Below are 21504 nucleotides of genomic sequence, written 5' to 3'. Positions count from 1 at the left end.
CTAGCCCCCACCTACACACCATCATGGGGTACCGAGGGTGTGTTTCAAATGAAATAACACTATCACCAAAAACAGTGCACAATGAACACAGGTGAAATAAAGTGAAATTACGAACTGCAATCACTCAGGGAACCCCACCAGCCAACTCCCCCCAAAAATCAAGGAAGAAACTTAGCTACAGTGAATCTTCATCCAACGTCCAAGGGAGCGGGAACAAGACAGATGACACACCGCAGAACCAGGTTATATATAGAACCAGGTATATATATAGAACCAGGTTATATATAGAACCAGGTTATATATAAAACATGATTTATTATCAAATTTATCTTATGCCTAATACCCAGGCGAGTTACAAATAACACACACAAAATCCATTTATATCATAAAAATATCGACAATACAAAACAACATATTCAATTATCGGCAACCTGCAATATCATTTTTATAAAACCTGCATTTCTTAATCATATAAAGCTTGCACAAAAAAATGTTTTTTAAGCAATTTACAAAACTAGTCACTACCTTTACATAATCTCATAGTTCCTGGTAACTTATTCCACATTCTCGCTGCAGACATTGAAAAAGTTGACTGACCTGTCGCCACTTACAAGTATCATACAGTATCAATCTTCATACTCATACTAGTTTCTGATCTGTTTTCTACAAGGTAAATAAATAGCCAGTGCTTGTTGTAAATATGAGAGTGTTTGACCATACAAAACTCGATGAACCACTAACATTGCTTTATATTGGACCCTCCATCTTATTGGGAGCCAATGAAGCTGTTTCAGAATTGGAGCCATCGAAACATACTTATTCACTCCCACCAAAACTCTTGCCACTGCATTTTGTATTATTTCTAATGCTTGTAATCTCTATTTTGCAATTCCTAATACAAAACATTACAATAATCAATCTTGCAGAGTACTAAACTCTGTAAGACACTCTGAAAAATCATTCAATGATATTCAAGGTTTTAATTCCTGAACACATGCAATTGAAAGAATGCTGATTTCTCAACTCGTGTTACTTGACTCTGCATTGTCAGCTGGCAATCGAAAAACACTTCCAACAAATGTATTTCTTTTTTTACAGGGATGTTATATGCCCCTAAAAGAACTTCGGTAGGCCAACACACCGGTTCCTTTCTTTCCAATATCAACACCTCTGTCTTGCTATATAAGAAACATAGAAACATAGAATATGATGGCAGAAAAGGGCTGACGGCCCAACAAGTCTGCCCAATCATGATCCCTTCCACCCTCGAGAAACTATCCTCTATCATACCTCTGTAGCGACCCCACATGTTTGTCCCATCGTCTCTTGAAGTCGAGCATGCTACTAGCCTCGACTACCTGACGTGGAAGACCATCCCATCTATCAATCACCCTCTCGGTAAAGAAGTATTTCCTGGTGTCCCCATGAAATCTTCCTTCCCTAAGTTTTAGCGGATGTCCTCTTGTCATCGTGGGACCCGTAAGAGTGAAGATTTCCTCCTCCTCCTCGATGCGGCCCGTTATGTACTTGAAAGTTTCTATCATGTCCCTCCTTTCTCTGCGCTCCTCGACCGAGTATAAGCGCAGACTGCTCAGACGATCTTCATATGAAAGATCTTTAAGTCCTGAGACCATCCTTGTGGCCATTCTCTGAACTGACTCAATTCTCTTCACATCCTTCTGGTAATGTGGCCTCCAAAACTGGACACAGTACTCCAGGTGCGGTCTCACCATGGATCTTTTCCTCATGTTTTCCCTTTTTTTTTTTTTTTTTTATGTTTTGTCAATAGTTTTGTCAATAGTATGTTCAGTTTTATTCAGTGTATTATTCCCCTTTTATTGTAATTTTAGTAATATGTAAATCGCTTAGAATGTGGATTAAGCGATTAATCAAATTTTTAATAAACTTGAAACTTGATCTGTATAATGGCATTATAACTTTGGGTTTTCGGCTGATAAAGCTTCTTCTGATGCAGCCAAGCATTTGTCTAGCCTTTGTTGAGGCTTTCTCCACCTGATTTGCAGCCTTCATGTCTTCACGGATGATTACTCCCAAGTCCCTTTCTACTTCAGTTTTTGTTAAGTTTTCTCCATTTAGGGTGTATGTAGTGCAAGGATTCGCACTGCCAAGATGCATCACCTTAAATTTTTTGGCATTAAAGTTTAGTTGCCAAGTACTGGACCATTGTTCTAGCAAAAGTAGGTCTTGTTCCATAGTGTTTTGTGCGGTTGTGCTGTTAGGTTCAGTTGCCCTGCCTACAACGTTGCACAGTTTAACATTGTCGGCAAATAACACAATTTTGCCTCGAAGTCCTTGAGTCAGATCCCTTACAAAGATATTAAATAGCATTGGGCCCAAAACCGAGCCCTGCAGCACTCCACTGGTCACTTTTGACTATTTTGAGAGAGTACCGTTTACCATCACCCTTTGAAGTCTGTCGCTAAGCCAGTCTTCTACCCATGCAGTCAGCGTTCCTCCTGGTCCCATCGCGTTCATCTTGTTCAATAACCTGCGGTGTGGAACACTATCAAAAGCTTTACTAAAGTTCAAGTACACGATGTCAAGGGACTCCCCTCCACCCCCCCCCCCACACACCCCCCCCCCGTCCAGCTTTTTTGTTACCCAGTCAAAGAAGCTTATCAGGTTGGATTGACAAGACCTTCCCTTCGTAAAACCATGTTGGTGGGGGTCCCTTAATTTTCCTCGTCCAGAATCGTGTCTAATCTGTTTTTGATCATTGTCTCCATTAGTTTACACACTATTGAAGTGAGACTTACCGGTCTGTAATTCTCAGCCTCTGACCTGCATCCCTTTTTGTGAAGAGGAATAACGTTGGCGATTTTGCAGTCCAAGAACATAAGAATTGCCGCTGCTGGGTCAGACCAGTGGTCCATCGTGCCCAGCAGTCCGCTCACGCGGTGGCCCCCAGGTCAAAGACCAGTGCTCTAAATGAGTCCAGCTTCACCTGCATACGTTTAGCAAGAACTTGTCCAACTTTGTCTTGAATCCCTGGAGGGTGCTTTCCCCTATAATAGCCTCTGGAAGAGCGTTCCAGCTCTCTACCACTCTCTGGGTGAAGAAGAACTTCCTTACATTTGTACGGAATTTATCCCCTTTTAACTTTAGAGAGTGCCCTCTCGTTCTATCTACCTTGGAGAGGGTAAACAACCTGTCCTTATCTACTAAGTCTATCCCCTTCAGTACCTTGAATGTTTCGATCATGTTCCCTCTAAATCTCCTCTGCTCGAGGGAGAAGAGGCCCAGTTTCTCTAATCTCTCACTGTACGGCAACTTCTGCAGCCCTTAACCATTTTAGTCGCTCTTCTCTGGACTCTTTCGAGTAGTACCATGTCCTTCTTCATGTACGGCGTCCAGTGCTGGACGCAGTACTCCAGGTGAGGGTGCACCATGGCCCGGTACAGCGGCATGATAACCTTCTCCGATCTGTTCGTGATCCCCTTCTTAATCATTCCTAGCATTTCTGTCATCCATTTTTCAATTGCATTCATACAAGTAGTTAATTTCTCAACAAATCATTGATCCCATGCAGAAACGGGGAAAAAAACTGCACGTCATTAGTATGTTTTTTTTTTTCTTTCAATTCATCTCATCTAACTGAAAACCCTAACTGCGGGTGTAGTAGGTAGTGTTGCTGCTCTGTGACAGCTGTTTTCTGTAGACAATAGGATTGACAAGACACACAAGTGAGTGGCATCTAGACAAAATGACTCTCTTGCAGGCCTGGGCTCAAATGCTCGCTGTAAAATCAAATTCTACTGCAAAGCTAGCACAACAAAATTACTGCAGCAAGCTCAGAACAATGAGCTTGCAAAGTAATGTGTTAAAATCGTAGTATTAATTAGCTTCTCGCTATTCAATGCTAATTTTCTTGTCAGTGCCTGAGTACTGATTCAGTGGTGTAGCGAGGGTAGGGGGGTGCCCGGGGTGGAGGTGCACTTCCACCCTCCCCCGCCACACACGCACCTCCTTCTTCCCAAACCCCTAGAACCATCTGCAAATACTTTTCTAGGAGCTGTATTTCAATGAGCTCTCCTAGTGATGCACAAAAGGGAATCCTGAGATTGAGGAAAGCGCGTAAACCTCCTGTCTTTTGTGGAATGAGAAAGCATCTTGAGTAGAACCCCTTCCTCTCCTGAAGCAGGACAGGTTCTCTTGGATTAATTTGGCGAAGTGAGCGTTTCTCTTCTATAATATACTGTAGTTAGGTGACTTAAAAGAGGTCTTGCCCCTGCTAGAGGGCAATGTAAGCAGTGGTGTAGCGAGGGTGAGAGGTGCCCACTCCCGTGCCCTCTTACCCACCCCATCCCCCATTCTTTCCTGACCCTCCCTACCACGTGCCCCCCTTCCCTTCTCCAGTACCTCTTTAATTTTCCTGGCGTGAGCAACATCACCAATTTGCTGCCCATACCCTTTCGGCTCTCCCTCTGACATCATTTCCTAGGCGCAGGACCCGGAAGTGATGTCAAAGAGAGCAGACACCAATGCTTAGACAACTCAAAGGCTTTTGCCTTTGGGCAACTGAACGTTTAGGTCCATTGTGCCGAGATGTTGAAGGCTTCGCCATGGAAAATTCTTGACTAACCTGCACAGGAATGGATGGTTTCTTTGCAGAGGAAGGTCCCAAAATTTTAGAGAAAAGAATTTCTAAATGTGTTTTATATGGACTGGCAGAAAATTACAAACTTGGATCATGATCCTCCACAACCAAACACTACCCCTCCTCCACCGCTTTACAACATCCCTTTTTGGGCCTTTTCTACTTGAAGTAGGAGCTGGTTCAAGACTCAACTGCAGTGATAACAGCAGTGACTTATTTTGAAACTAGGCTGGTTAGGAAGTAATCCATCACACAGTCTCCTCACTCCGGGTCTTAACTCCTCTTTACCATTTTCACAAAATGTCACCACCGTCCCCATTGTTGTCATGGGTGGGACTTGGACCAGCCTCTGCTTCAAGAAGAAATGACTGGTTTATGGAGAATAGATTCACAAGGAGATGAGCAGACAACAGAATATTAGCACTTACACTGCTAGTTTAAAGGTCTTGCCTCTCATCAAAATAAGTGAGATGGCAATCTTTATATTCACTTAATCCTGGTACTTCCCATCAATAGGGTTAAATGGTTCATGATTATATATTAGATAGAAGAAATCTAATGAGCAGCTGCAATGTAGGTGAATACCTCAGAGAAATCCCCTAAAAATTTTTTAATGACTAGTTTGAATTTGAATACTAGAAAATCTGTGAAGTTAAGTACTATATGTAACTTGAAACTCCCCAGGGATGACACGTAATATCTACTGTTGCATTTGGTTATAAAGTTGACAAACTACAAACGTGGTATAAAACAAAATTAGAGAAGGATTTGAGTCACCATCTGCCAGGCAGAGAGAAGCTGATAATAGGGATTCTGAACAAAAGAACATGAAAGAATCACTGCAGAATAAAGTAACAGCTGTAGAAAACCAACAACAAAGGCTTACTGAGAATAACAGAAGACCAAGAAAACACAGTGGAACAATTAGTCTTCCAGAAAACAAAAGACAGAGATTCTGAAACTTGGCTCCTCAGAGGCCTTAAGAATTACAGTAGACACCGAGCAGGGAGTTCAGTAAATAATGCTGAAATTTAGGTGCTGAAAAAAATTCAGCGCTAAGCGCTGTTTTATAAAGGGCACGCATCTTATATAGAAAAGCGTTTAGTGCAGATCCTGCACCTAACTTTTGCGTGCCGAACTTACACCTGCTGAAACCCGGTGAAAATGCCAGCATCCAAGTTAGGTGCAGTTAGGCAGTATTCTGGGTTTAACTTTTCGGAACACCCTCGACACACCCACATGCCATGGGAGCTGGATGCCATGCCTTACAGAATAGCATGCATCCAGATGCACACACTAACCTTAATGAATGTCAATTAACATCCATAATTGGTTGTTAACACTCCGTTACGAGGGTGAATCAACAAGTAAAGGCAATTGTTATATTACGCGATAACCGGAACAGAGCTAGCGAAATATATGTACTTGTATATTGTCTGTTGGATAGTTCATCCATGCACAGTGCAGCACTCGGCCTTTAGTCGTGTGGCAGCCACGAGGTCAGCAACATGGACGCTCCATGACATTGTTGGCGGCCGTCATTCATGTGTCAATCACATGATAGTGCCGTTTATAGAATCATGCCTTCAGGAAAGGCAGGCGCCGGAAATGTAGGCCATGGGTTTTCAAGGCCTACATTTACGGCGTCTACCTTTTACGTAAATTGTGCCTACAGAGGACTTTATCTAATCTAATCTGACATTTGTGCATCGCACTAGGCCTACAAAGGTTCAAGGCGACTTACTGAACAGAAAAGGAGAATCGTTTAGTACACTGAAGAGTAGCTGAGATAAACATTACAATACTAGGACGTTCTAGAGCAGTGGTCTCCAACTCAAACCTTTTGCAGAGCCACATTTTGGATTTGTAGGTACTTGGAGGGCCTCAGAAAAAAAAAAAATACAGTGGTGCCTCACACAACGAACTTAATTCGTTCCAGGAGCAAGTTTGTTATGCGAAAAGTTCGTTATGTGAAACGCGTTTTCCCATAAGAATACATGTAAAAAAAAATAATTCGTTCTGCAGCATAAAATATGCTAAGATGACATAAAAAAGATAAATTTTTTGTTATTATTTTCATTTAGATACATCTAAAAACACACATTTTTTAAATTTAAAGACAGACTAAGTAGAGTCTCATAAAATCCCCATCAGTGCTCTCAAAGGCAGCGTTTTGATCAGCATCCCCACCTCATTTAAACGGGATTTCTATTGCCAAGTTTAGTTCAGTTACTTGGTGTATTTTTTTTTCCCCCTGTAAGAAATGGAACCGGAAATAATTCCTCCCTCCCCAGTCTAACATCCCTTGGCACACAGCGACGTCTGCATTGCTGGCCCCGCTCTTCAGTACGTCTAACCCTGATGGGCAGAAAGCACCCCCCTCATATCGTAGCCATTTCTGTACTCGCAGCGATCCCCCCCACCACTTACCTCGCCGCATGCACCCGACTACCGGGGATTAAGAGCCGTCTCTGCTGGAGCCGACGACTCCAGTGCTGTCCCTGCTACAAAAGCTTCAGCTTCCACAGGCGTTATTTCAGGAGATCAAGAGGGGGGAGGATGCTTCACCACATGAGGGGAACTGTTCTTTTTTTTTTTTTTTAGCATCGGGGAAGTAAACAGACTGCTGCAGGAAACAGGCCTCTCTTTTCCCCGACCTGTGTCTCCCAGTGCTCTCCCCTCCACAGCACCGCATCAGCCTGTCAAGCACCAAACAGTAACCTGGCCCCGGAGATCTAGGCGGAAGCGCCTGCCTCTCCAACCCCATCAAGAACTGCACAAAAACGGCGAGGCCTAACGGCCTCGTACCCCCGAATGCGGTCATCACTTATTCTACCCACCCCCACCACTCCGGTCACTACTTACAGGAAAAGCCCGTATGCGCATCTTGGTGTCCCTCCTGCTGCCCGTGCTTTTGCTGAGGTTCGACATGTTCGTCGGCTTTTGGAAGGGGGGGTGGGGAACAGGGAGGAGGAGGAGGCCGTGTACAACTCCGCGCGTCCTTTGTCGCGAGCAAAAGAGTAAACGTTGACTTAATTTACATAATAACTAAAAGAAAAAAAAAAGAAAAGGGGGAACCGAAACCTAGGGAAGAAGAGGCGACGAGCAGAGAAACCGTCCTGGTTTGTTTTTGTGGAGCAGAGAGGGGGGGAAGGAGGGCTTCACGAGGCCCCGGCCCGACCTTCACTCTTCTGTCGCTTGGCCCTCCCCCCCTCTCGCACTCTGCCCGCCTCCTGGTGTTCCGTCTTCCCCCTCTCGCTCGCCTTTCTTCCGCCGGACAGCGCGTGCAGCACCCGGGCGCTGCGCGAAGCAAGCACAGATCCGCCCCCCCCAACGCATCAGCAGTAGGCGCGGATGCAGCTCGGGCGACTTCGTTGTGTGAAACGAAGTTCGTTGTAGGGAGCAAGACATAAAGTTCGTTGTGTGAAGCGTTCGCTGTGCGAGGCGTTCGTTATGCGAGGCACCACTGTAGTTAATGTCTTATTAAAGAAATGACAATTTTGCATGAGGTAAACTCTTTATAGTTTATAAATATTTCCTTTTGGCTAAGTCTTAATAATAATATTTTCATTTATAGCTAAAGAGACGTGATCAAGAAACTGTTTTATTTTACTTTTGTGATTATGATAAACATACCAAGGGCCTCAAAATAGTATCTAGCGGGCCACGAATTTGAGACCACTGTTCTAGAGGTATATAAGAACTTTGGGAGTTCTCGAGGAAGAGGATGCCGTTCTGTGTAGAGAAAGAGGTAGTTCGGTACTGCTCAGAGGAGTCATGGGACGTACATAAAGAACCTTTAGAGAAGGAATAAAGGACAGTAGGAAGGTCATTATTATACGATAACTGATGTCATGAGGTAGTGGAGTCTCTTACAGTCATTAACTGGTGTTTAGTTCCAAGATGGTAATAAAATAAAGATGCCTAAACCACTTCCAGCATTAGCCACGCCTACAATGGCATTAGATGCCATAAAAGGCCTCCATAGGCGCGATTCTGGAGCCATTTTTTAGAGGCCAGTAGGTAGCTTTGAAATTTGTTTTAAGAGTGCTTTTAAGCAGCGTTTAATTTGCACTTAGATGACGGTAGGGTGTCTACCAGCACCTAAGTTAAGGCGCCTTTTATAGAATATGGGCCTTACTGTCTACATCATGAGTGGTGGTAGAGGCTCCATGCTATTTGGTTAGCATGCGGCAATGTAGGTGCACTGTTTAGCACACAACATGTCCACTCTCCTAAAAAATGCTAAAAAAAATGTTATTTTTTTAGTGCATGGGTAAAGCGTGCACATTCCAAAATTACCATGGAACATCTGAGCGCACCCCACGCAAAGGCATTTTTCTTTTTGCTGTGGTAAGACCCTTGAATAAATAAAGATTTCAAAGAAGGTTGCTTTGGATTCTTCCATGCCTGAATCACCTCTTCCTGATGCTTGTTTCACAGGGGTGGCGTACACATCAGAGTGCTTTCCCTGCAAAGCGGGCTCTTACAGTTCTAAATCTGGATCTTCACTCTGTAAGTTGTGTCCAGCAAACACATTCTCCAACAAAGGGGCTACTGTCTGTCAGGAGTGTGAGCCCGATAAATACTCAGGTAAGCCTCACATTTGTACAGTGCTTCGGTCGCCCTTAATATTTAGAACCTGATGATGACAAATAGTAAAAAAAATAGATGGTGTTGGCCAATAACATATTATTAAAACAGTTCTCCAAGGAAAGCAAGATATGTCTAGTAGCAGTATAGAAATGAATTATCAGTACAGTGGTGCCTCACACAACGAACTTAATTCGTTCCAGGAGCAAGTTTGTTATGCGAAAAGTTCGTTATGTGAAACGCGTTTTCCCATAACAATACATGTTAAAAAAAATAATTCGTTCTGTAGCATAAAATATGCTAAGATGACATAAAAAAAGATAAATTTATCTTGTTAGAGCTGTTAGCATGATATAGAGGGGATATATGTGAAGGGGAGGGGAGACAGGGGTTTTGTTGATCCTTGCTGTGTATTATAATCACCCCCCACATACTCCCCAGTACCTTTTTTAATTCCTCCCATCTTTCCCAGCCAGTGGCGTACAGGCCAGAAGCGCAGAGATCAGGAGCAATTCCTCTGCACGCCTGTGTGGGCCCATGCCGATCTCCGAATGGCTGCAGTTAGTTCTTGTGAGTCCCGCGAGAGCTGACTGCAGCCATTCAGAGATCAGCGCAGGCCCAGGCAGTAGCACAGAAGGCTTGCTCTTGATCTCTGTCTGCGCTTCTGGCTGGGAAATTTGCTAGACCACCAGTTCGAGTGAGCGGGTGAGATTAAAGTTGCAGCAGTGGTGGCTTTTTTAAAAAAATATGTGGCGGCGGGGGGAGGTTTAAAAATATGCGGTGGCGGCAGAGGCTTAAAAATATGCAGCAGCGGCGGCAGGGGGGTTTAAAATATGTAGCGCCACTGCACAGGGAGCCAGGCGGAGAGAGGGCAGTTAAGCGATGCAGCTCGGGCGACTTCGTTGTGTGAAACGAAGTTCGTTGTGGGAAGCAACACCTGAAGTTCGTTGTGCGCAGCGTTCGCTGTGCGAGGCGTCCGTTATGCGAGGCACCACTGTACTTGGATGATCTGTTTTTTTGATCGTCCAAGTACCGATTTAGGCCACTTTTTTAACTTTTTTTTATTATTATGAGCCCCATAGTGTCTACTTGGAATGTTAGGGCTAGTCTTTAAGCACATTCCCACTGAGGGAAGTGCTCTGCTAAGAGTACGTGCTTTTCATGTGTTTCATAGGGCATATATCACATCCTCCCAGATGCATGAAATGAGTTATCTGCACTCACAGCAGCAAAACTAGACAGACAAATCACCAATCTGCAGTCTTCGACCACAGACTACAAAACCTTCAAAAAAGAAACTAAAACCTATTTAACACGACCAGTTCCTTCCCAAACTCCACCTACCACAATCTCTATCCCTTTCAAATCTAAAATGTTTCCAATTACCCAACATGTATCACCTCAAGTCCCGACAATTCTTATGTAATTCCTATGACAATTCTTATGTAAAGTTACAACTCTTGTAACCTCCTGGTAATCCACCTTGAACCGCAAGGTAATGGCGGAATAGAAATCACATAATGTAATGTAATAGTAGTAGAAGTAATTGACAGAACCGGGACAGGAACTTTCAATATGCTCCACCGAGCAAGTGCAGGTTGTCCACATGTCATCGACATCCTATGGAGCCTCCCTCCATTTCACCTAGGCCCAAATTCTGTATATGGCGCTAAAGAAATCAGCGCCAGTCAGCATGGCACGTAGGGCAATTCTATAAAAGGTTCACGCCATATGTAGAATTGTACGTAGTGGCCGTACATGGCATAATATTTAGGTGCACCCTTTTAGGCCAAGGAAAACCCGGGCTAAATGTCTGCGCTTAAGTTAGGGGTGGGTCGGGCATATTCTTTAACAGTGCACCTAACTTTTAGGAATGCCAGTGACCTGCCCATGCTCCTCCCCTGTCCATGCCCTCTTTTGAGATTTGTGCACTAAAAATTGTGCACACCGCTGTACAGAATGCATTTACCAAGCTGTGTGCATAACTTCTAATTAGCGCCAATTAGCATAAAATATTATGTGTTAATTTGTGAGTTATTGGTACCAGTTGGCCTTGTTAAATAGTTACGTTGCACGCTCAAATTGACCGTACACTGTTTTGCGTGTGCAATGTATGGCGTGATATATATAATTTGGGGGACAGTATACAGTTCTGAAAGGAGATAAGCAGCTACAGGGCAGCTCATCAAGAGGTATTCAACCCCAAATTATAATCATCATTCCAATTTTTTTTTATATCGCTAAGGCAGTTTTCATATCTGCCAGCATAGTTGTAAGGTCTGTGACTATTTTAACTCCTGTGCTTTGCATCAGTTCTGAAAGTAAAAATACAAATATATTTTCCTTTTGAAGTTATAAAGTACCTGTAGAGATTTCCACCTGCTTTTTCTGCAGACATTCTCCCATCAGGACCACCTATATCAGGGCTGCCCAAGTCCGGTCCTCGAGATCTACTGGCAGGCCAGGTTTTCAGGATATCCACAATGAATATGCATGAGAGAGATTTGCATACCAAGAAGGCAGTGTAGGCAAATCTCTCTCATGAATATTCATTGTGGATATCCTGAAAACTGGCCTGCCAGTAGATCTCGAGGACCGGACTTGGGCAGCCCTGACCTATATCTTACCCCCTTGAAAGTATACCTGTTGTTTATCTCCACACATACTTTTGGGCGCTTGACACTGGACAATTTTCAGATAATCTGCTAGCATAGTTGCGGTTTACCTTTGCTTAATCTTTTGTAAACCGCATAGAACTTCACGGTATTGCGGTATATAAGCTGTTATTATTATTATTATTATTATAATCCTGCTACATGTATGAGTGAGCCTCTATCGTTTTCATCATTTTTTGAAAATGGCCATACATGGAGTAAATAAGCAAATTACCCATAGTAAGACAAATAGGGCCAGATTCTGTAATGGGCGCCTAAAAAGATAGGTGCCTATCACATGTCAATACTCTTAGGTGCCCATTACAGAATTGTGCTTAGAGGCTACTAACTTAAAACTTAGGGCTCCATTATTAAATTATAGTAATGAATAAGTTATACTTTTCCCAATTTTAATACACATGTGGATTTGGGGTGGGGGGGTTCTTGGTTTTTCCATTAAGAATATATATATGAAAGTCATAAGATATTATTTTCAGGTGGTATATATTAGTTATATATGAATTTGGGAGGGGGTGGGGGTTAAATTTCATTGGTGTATGATATTAAAGATTTTTCAAGTGATGTTGTATTATAATTGTTTGATATTTACTGTACACTTGATGTAAGTTATAAAATGAATAAAGAATTTAAAAAACCCAAAAAACTTAGGGCTCCTTTTACAAAGGTACATTAGGGCCTTAACACGCGGAATAGCGTGTGCTAAAATGCCGCCCGCGCTAGCCGCTACCACCTCCTCTTGAGCAGGTGGTAGTTTTTCAGCTAGCACGCGCTAATCTGATGCGCGCGCTAAAAACGCTAGCGCACCTTCGTAAAAGGAGCCCTTAGGTGCCTATAATGTAGGCCAGGGTTTTAAAAGCCTACTTTATAGGCGCCTAAGTCCTTTACAAAATCGCACCTATGTCATTTTCCACCCCTAAGCATGCCTACTTTATTGTTAGGCGCCATGCCATCTTAGGCACCTATCTTTTACAGAATTGTGCCTATCGCTCAATTTATTTTTATATATTTTTTTCAATTATGAGCTTGTTTTTTGTTTTTTTTTTATAAATCTTTATTCATTTTACAACTTACAAGTGTAGCACAAATTAACATTTGAACTTATAAACATCACTTGATTCTCTATCAAAATGCATATAAAGTAATCACATTTAACCCCCACCCTCCCGCCCCTATCTCATTCTATCCATCACAATATATTCTATAAAAAATCAGAAATCTCCCCATCCCCCTCCTTTCCCCCTTTCACATAACACATACATCAAGGTTCTTCAATCTATTCAATTCAAGTAATAAAAAATCAAAAACTGTCCCCCCTCCCCTTCCTTTCATTTGTATTATTTTGGGAAAAATGATTCTTACTCATTACAATAAGTTGTTAATGGCCCCCACACATCTTGAAATTTCCTTTCTGAATAGATATTGTTCTTTCCATCTTATAAATATTACATTACATTACATTAGTGATTTCTATTCCGCTTGTGCCTTGCGGTTCTAAGCGGATTACAAGTTAGAAGACTGGACATTTCCAGTAGCATTGCAGTACATATAATCAAGAATGCGTTAAGTTACAATTGTTGTTCTGGACTTTTCCAGGATAAATTGGTAGTAGATAGTAGATAGTGATAGGTTGTTTAGGCGAATAGAGATAATATTGTCCGGATTCTGTTGTTTAGACGAGTAGAGATAATACTGTCCGGATTCGGGTGTTGCTGGTGGTGGTGTTTGGGTAGTCATGAGAGTATTTTCTAATACTTTTGTGAGGTTATGATGATGGGAAGTGTTTTTTGAAGAGATGAGTTTTGATTTCTTTTCGGAATGCTTTAATGTCTATTGATTTGGTCAGTAGATTGGTGATGGTAGTATCGATCTTTGCTGCCTGTGTCGCTAAAAGGCTGTCATATAGTTTCTTTCGTCGTGTTCCTTTGAGAGGGGGGTGAGTGAATAGGCTCTGGGTTCTCCTTAATCTGTGTGAGAGGTTACGGTGTAGTCTGTTGTTTAGGTAGCTGGGTGCTGTTCCATGTATTACTTTGTATAGTAGACAGTAGAATTTGAACTGGGATCTTGCTTTTATTGGTAGCCAGTGTGAGTCTAAGTATGCTTTGGTGATGTGGTCATATTTGCCTAGTGAGTAGATGATTCTGAGGGCTGTGTTCTGAACTGTCTGTAATTGTTTTATCATGTAATTTGGGCATGATAGGTATAGGCTGTTACAGTAATCTACAATACTCAGTACTAGGGATTGTACTAATATCTTGTATTGATCTTTGTTGAAGAATTTTCTTATTTTTCTTAGGTTACGTATTGTGAAGAATGCTCTTTGGATGATTTTGTGGATTTGAGACTGCATTGTGCAATTTCTGTCTAGTAGGATTCCCAGGATTTTGAGTGTGCTTTGCATTGGGTACTTGATTGTATTTACTTCTAGTTCTGTGAGAGATGGTTTTTTTTTCCCTTTCCAGTAGTAGTAATTTAGTTTTTTCCGAGTTCAGTTTTAGTTTATGACTTGACATCCATTTTTCTACCGTTTCCATTATCATTTTCAGGTGGTTTGTGGATAAGGGGTCTTGAATATTAAAGGGGAGGAGGATAGTTATATCATCTGCGTAGCTGAATGATACTGTGTTTAGGGCGTCTAGGGTTATGCCTAGGGATGCTATGAAGAGGTTAAACAATATGGGTGATAATGGTGATCCTTGTGGTACTCCACATGGGTTTGACCATGGGTCGGATATGTGCTCTTTTGATTTGACTTTGTATGTTCGTGTTTTGAGGAAGCTTTGGAACCATTTGTGAACATTACCTGAGATTCCTATTGCGTCTAATATCTGGAGTAGTGTGTGATGGTCAACTAGGTCGAATGCCGCAGAAAGATCGAGTTGAATGAGAAGCAGCTTGTTTCCTTTGCTGAGGTGTTGTCGGGCAATGTCTAATAGTGATACCAGTAGAGTTTCTGTGCTATGGTTGGATCTGAATCCAGATTGTGATGGATGTAATATGTGATGGTCTTCAAGGTAGTTGGAGAGGTGTTGTGCGACAAGGCCTTCTGTTATTTTAATGTATAGAGGGATTGAAGCGATTGGTCTATAGTTTGCAGGATTATCTATAGGACCTTTGGGATCTTTTAGGATAGGTGTAATTATGATTTCTCCTAATTCCGGTGGGAAATGACCTTCACTTAGTGTTGTTTGAAGCCATAGTGTGAGGCTAGCTTTAAATTTGGTGGAAGCTGTTGCTAGTAAGTATGAGGGACAGTTGTTCAAGTCACATGAGGATTTGCTGTATTTTTTGTAAAGCCTGTTCAAGTCTGACCATTGTATCTTTGGGAAGTTTGTCCATATCCTGTCTGCTGGGATTGCTTCATCTGTTTTGGGATTGATTCGTATTTCTTCTATGTTGATTCTTGAATTGTTGAATGTGGATCTGGTTGTGATGATTTTGTGTTTGAAGTGATCCGCTAATTGGGTGGCTGTGGGAGTTTGGTTTCCTTGGGTGGCGAGAAATGGTTTGGTATCGGTGAGATTTCTTAAGATGTCAAAAAGTATTCTTGTGTCTGGTTTTTCGGTGCTGATGAGTTTGGAGTAGTAGTTTTTTCGTTTTTCCTTCAGTTTGGTATTGTATTGTTTGATTAGGATTTTCCATTCATCTTTGATGTGGTTGTGTTTTTGTTTTTTCCATGATCTTTCTAATTGTCTGCATTTTCTTTTTAGTTGTAGAAGTTCGTCGTCGAACCATTTATTAGATGGTCTGTCTATTTTGTTTTTGTTTTTTATTGGAGCAAGTTCGTTTAGTGTAGATTCACTGAGGGTCCGCCAGCTGTTTATGAATTCTTTGGGGTTGTTGGGGTCGATTTCGGGGTCGACTGTGTTCCAGAATGTGTGAGGTTCGATTTTCGGTCTGAATTTGATGAGTGTTTTCTTTGGGATGGGTTTGTTGTTATTTTGAGCCCAATTTATGGTGAATGAATATTTGAAATGGTCTGACCATAGAGTAGGGTGCCAGGACCCGTTTGAGATGTAGATGTTTTGTGTGTTTTGATTTGGAGATGAGTAAGCTGCTATATCAAGTTGATGACCTTTTTCATGTGTGGGTTCTGGGTTGAGAATTTGATAGGATAAAGTGTTGAGGTATGAGAGTATATCTGTTGTTTGTTTGGATGATTGATCTTCTAAGTGGAGATTTAAGTCTCCGAGGATCAAGTTATGTGTGGAGGAGAGTGAGTTCTGGAAGATGAATTCTTCAAGTTCTTGTTTTGAAGTGTTCCATTTACCTGGTGTAATGTAGCAAATAAGACAGTTCAAGTTTCCATTGAGTGATTTGTCAGATATTTGGCAGGCTAGCAGATCAAGATAAGGGGTGGAGTGCTTGGTTAGTACGTCGATGTTGAGATTGTTTTTTGTTATGATTGCTAGACCTCCTCCTCTTCTGTTTTCTCGACATACTACTTCAAGTTTATATCCTTTGGGGCAGAATTCTGTGATGCTTGGGTCTGACTCAGAGGTGAGCCATGTTTCGGTTAGGAAGAGACAGCCTAGATTGTCTTTGGTCAGCCAATCTTTGATTAATTCTGCCTTTGGGCTGACGGATCTGATGTTCATATATGCGCAAGCAATTGTAGTGTATTTTGTGGTTGGTGTAGTGGTTGTATTGATGATAGTTTTTGGTGAGGTTTGGTATTTTTGTGTGTTTGAGTTAGGTTTTGGTGGGGGTCTTTTTCCCCAGATGGTGGGGATGCTGGCTTGGCTGGATAGTGGGCATGGAGTTAGTGTTCTAGTGGTATGCAGTTTTCTGGTATGTTGAACAGGTCTGTGTGTTGTTGTTAGGATAGGGATGGTTTGTATTTGGTAGCCTGTGGTTTTCCATTTTGCTATAAATGTGGCAATTAGTATGAGGGCAAGAATGAGGTTGTGTGTACGCAGTGCCATTTTTTTTTTTTTTTTTTTTTTTTTTTTTTTTTTTTAATTTGTGAAGATTGCGGTTTGGTAGTTATTTGAGTTGGTTGTGAGAGTGGATGTATGGGTTGTGTTCAGAGTTCGCTGGAGAGGTGGTTGGAGAGGCAGGGGCTCTAATAGAGAGCAGAGTCCTCCTGCTTGCACGGCGTCGGGCGGAGGAAGGAGGGACAAGATGGCAGAAATTTCCTCCTTCCTCTGCCTAGGAAGTCGCTGGGTGGGGGAGGCTTTCGGTGGCCCTCAAGGGCTGAAGAAAAAGTCCGACTCAGAAGTCGGTCTGCGTTCGGTGATCCGCGGTTGCTGGAGCGGCAGGGGCTCTAATAGAGAGCAGAGACCTCCTGCTTGCACGGCGTCGGGCGGAGGAAGGAGGGACAAGATGGCAGAAACTTCCTCCTTCCTCTGCCTAGGAAGTCGCTGGGGGGAGAGGCTTTCGGTGGCCCTCAAGGGCTGAAGAAGAAAAATCCGACTCAAAAGTCGGGCTGCGTCGGCGATCCCCGGTGGCTGGAGAGGCAGGGGCTCTAAGAGAGAGCAGAGTCCTCCTGCTTGCACGGCGTCGGGCGGAGGAAGGAGGGACAAGATGGCAGAAACTTCCTCCTTCCTCTGCCTAGGAAGTCGCTGGGTGGGGGAGGCTTTCGGTGGCCCTCAAGGGCTGAAGAAAAAGTCCGACTCAGAAGTCGGTCTGCGTTCGGTGATCCGCGGTTGCTGGAGCGGCAGGGGCTCTAATAGAGAGCAGAGACCTCCTGCTTGCACGGCGTCGGGCGGAGGAAGGAGGGACAAGATGGCAGAAACTTCCTCCTTCCTCTGCCTAGGAAGTCGCTGGGGGGAGAGGCTTTCGGTGGCCCTCAAGGGCTGAAGAAGAAAAATCCGACTCAAAAGTCGGGCTGCGTCGGCGATCCCCGGTGGCTGGAGAGGCAGGGGCTCTAAGAGAGAGCAGAGTCCTCCTGCTTGCAACTATAATTCAATCTATTCTAATTCTTCCAGTTAAATGTTATTTGTTGTATGGCAACTCCTGTTAGGATAAGTAAAATCTTATTATTGTTGGTAGAAATTTGGCTCTTCACCCTCATAGACATAACAAATAAAACTGTATCATATGATAAGGCCACATGATTTTCTAAAACAGTGGTTCCCAACCCTGTCCTGGAGGACCACCAGGCCAATCGGGTTTTCAGGCTAGCTCTAATGAATATGCATGAGAGAGATTTGCATATAATGGAAGTGGCATGCAAATCTGCTCCAGGCATATTCATTAGGGCTATCTTGAAAACCCGATTGGCCTCCAGGACAGGTTTGGGAACCACTGTTCTAAAAGACAATTTACTTGGCCCCAAATTGATTTCCAAAAGTTCAAAATAAAAGGGCAATAGAACAATAAATGATCAATTATGAGCTTGTTAATGCTCATAATTGAAATCAATTCAAATTAGTGTGGGTCCATTGGCGTCTTTTGGAGAATTGCTGTAGTTTTATTTTTGCTGATATAGTACTTGCACATCCAGGGGTGGGAGGATGGGTATATCTTTCTATGATTCCTTGTTCTTTTCTTCGATGGTTGGGAAGGGAGGGGGGTATTTCTGGGTATTGACGAACTGTTTCTGAATGTTTATAAGTGCTTTATTGCTATGGTTATGACATGTATGTTATGATGCACTTTTTGTAAGATCTGGAAATTTAATAAAGATTAAAAAAAAAAGAAATCAATTTACTAACTGAGATAAGTGCTCTAACTTTAGCTGCCTTTTGTAGAATTTCCTCCATAGTGTTTGTCTGTGGTTATTGCTGAGATAGCCCAAAGTAAAATTACGTAGGTAGTTTTGCTTTCTTGTTGCCTCAGTAAGAAGATTCACAAAAATTTTCACCTGCTTTTGTATGATTAGAGGCAGAATTATTCCCATAGTTGTTCAAAATGGCTATTTTTAAAATGTTTTATATGGAGGCTACTAATCTCACAACTAATTACCAAACTCATAACTAATTGCCAAACTGTCAGCTCTTACTATGCATGTAAACTTTTAAGTGCTAACTCAAATTTGTCTGTAAAATTGTAAACTGTTAACTCCTATTATGTATGTAAACCTGTAACCTGTTCTGGGCTCTTCTGGGAGGATGAGATAAAAAATTGAATAAATAAATAAAATTATTATTATATTGTATTGTTTTTGTCTGCAGAAATTGGATCTGACTCATGTAAGCCTCGCCCTCCTTGTATAGAAAATGACTATTTCTACACACATACCCCATGTGATACTAATGGACAAGTATGTACCAAGATGGGGCTGTTATTAGATTTTTAAATAACTACAGGAATAACTTGTCCCGCCTGATATTCAACCCATGGCAGTAAGTGGCGTCTGAGTCACTCATAGCTGTGGGCTGAGCCATATTAAGTGCCAGGGCACGTGTGACTCCTGGCATGAAATATCTGGGTCTCAGCGGTCACCCGGAAGTTAACCGGACGCCGGCCAATATTCAGACTGGCACCCAGTTAACTTCACCACATAAAGTTAGGACAGCCTTTTTGCTGTCCTAACTTTATATGTTTATGTAGCCTATAAGTGGGCTAAAATTTGCCGCTAACCAGCTAAGTTTGCATTGTACCCATGCCCCACCTCCAGTCCGCTCCTAACTTATCTGGGTAGGGAACGGTCGGTTAGTGGGAATATTCAGCAGTAGAAAGGGCCTGAGTCTCAATGGGACGTCAATCTCAGTAGATGCCTAAGAGGCGGCCGCTGATTGCGTGTGAATCACACATCGGCGTCCACATCACGGAACAGACACATTAAATGTAGGCCAACATTTTATAGGCCTGCATTTAAGGCATCTGTCTCGCACCTACAGAGACACATAGGAATGCTTAAGCACGCCCAAGGCCACTTCCGGGCAAAACCATACCCATGCCCCGCCTTGGGCGTGCTTAAGCGTCCCTATGCATCTCGGTAAATATGCTACAGATACCTACAATCTAGGTGTCCATCGCGCAATTTGTTTTTAAAAGGTGCGTACTGATTGGCTGCCAGATGTCAATAGGATGCCTACCACCACTTGCAATCAGGGCGTGTGTTTTGAGAATCAGGCCCTAACTGCTTAAGTGCCATTGAATATCCCCAGATGGCATGCCTGAAGCTATTTAAATGGCCAGGTGATGCACATGTAGGTTAAGGAGATGATCAATTTTAGAAACTTAAAGTGGGAAAAACATGCAGAAAGCACCGGTATTTCACAAGTGTGTGTTACCTCTTACACATGTGGGTTGTAAAATAGAAACCTACACCAGTAGTGGTGGCTACATTGCAAACCTATACATGTATCTCCTATGAACACAAAGCCATTTCAATCCCCCTCCCCAATCTGATCCCTGCCCCCTGTTGTAACCTCCACCATAACATCAGTCCCTTCTTGGCAGTCCCAAGCCCTTCCCCTAGCCTGCCAGGCAGACATGGAGCTCCCCCCACCTGCTTTTCTTGTATATGCGTTGGGGGGATGTTTTAGGGAGCAATGATTTGACAACGCTATTCCCCTGCACATGTGGGGGATGGGCTGCACATTTTTGCTCATGTGCAGCATTATAAAATTGGCACTCCTTCTTGTCTTTGCATGCATTTTACAAAATCCTATGTGAAACACTGGGAGGTTTTTACATTCCAACAAGGACATTTTAATTCCCCTCTCTAAAGCAGAGTTCCTAGCATCAGAATGATGCTTTAAAAGCCTTCATTTCTCAGGGTATAGAGTACTAGCACATGGAAAATTATTTTTGGAAAGGATTGTAAGGTTAAGCAGTTTCTCCAGTGCCAGGCCTCTCCCTGCAAGATGTTGGTTTTAAAAACAGCCCTGCAGCAAAAATCGTGCCAGAGATGTGCATCGTTTCTTTATTTAAAATATTTGTATTCCGCCTATAATCCTATCTCAGTAGTAATTGCCTTTCTCAAGCCTAATGAACTCCAAGTCATGTGAGACACCAGATGTTGATCCTTGTTGACAAAAAGGAGGAATTCCAGGAAGCAAGATAGACAGTAAAAAAAATTATATACCGTATATATATATATATATATATATATATATATATATATATATATATATGCAAGATAGACAGTAAAACAAAATAATTATATAATAAGATACTGGTAAAGGGGGGGGGTTGGTTTATTCTCTTTATCATAAATACATAAATAAATTATTATAATAGTTGTTATATTGTGTACAATTAACAAAATAAGGGGAGGGAAAGGGATTCATAATTGAATAATAGTTGATAACATTATTAAATTTTTTTAAATGATGTCTAAAATTATAGTAAGGATTATATAAGATATATTGTATGTATAATATGTTATAGATATATCAAGTGTATACTTAAGATAATTGTATGAATCTTTATGACACACTTGTTGTTATATGAAGAAAAAATCAATAAAAATTTAAAACAGGAAAAAAAAATAAAAATTATATACTGTATATATGTGTGTGTGTGTGTATATATATATATATATATATATATATATATATATATATATATATATATATATATATATATATATATAGTATATAATTTTTTTTTACTGTCTATCTTGCTTCCTGGAATTCCTCCTTTTTGTCAGAGTTAGAGGAGGGAGATTAAATACCAGGACTGGCTTGAGTTCACGCCTGACTTGGAGTTCATTGGCATCTATGT

At 42.0% G+C, this 21504-nt stretch overlaps 1 protein-coding gene across 3 annotated transcripts in view; it reads left to right on the top strand.

Annotated features, from left to right (window-relative positions):
- ELAPOR1 (endosome-lysosome associated apoptosis and autophagy regulator 1) overlaps positions 1 to 21504 on the top strand; it is a 153308-nt gene that overhangs the window by 84671 nt on the left and 47133 nt on the right. For all 3 annotated transcript variants that reach the window (XM_033918778.1, XM_033918777.1, XM_033918776.1), the window contains exons 7-8: positions 9062 to 9211; positions 19002 to 19090. In XM_033918778.1, coding sequence (XP_033774669.1) covers positions 9062 to 9211; positions 19002 to 19090 — 239 coding nt within the window. The remainder of the gene's footprint in view (positions 1 to 9061; positions 9212 to 19001; positions 19091 to 21504) is intronic.

The sequence above is a fragment of the Geotrypetes seraphini genome, chromosome 13, assembly GCF_902459505.1.
Source record: "Geotrypetes seraphini chromosome 13, aGeoSer1.1, whole genome shotgun sequence".
In the NCBI taxonomy this organism is placed as follows: domain Eukaryota; kingdom Metazoa; phylum Chordata; class Amphibia; order Gymnophiona; family Dermophiidae; genus Geotrypetes; species Geotrypetes seraphini.
The sequence above is the reverse complement of the archived record's forward strand: the minus strand, read 5'-3'. Positions and strand labels throughout refer to the sequence as shown.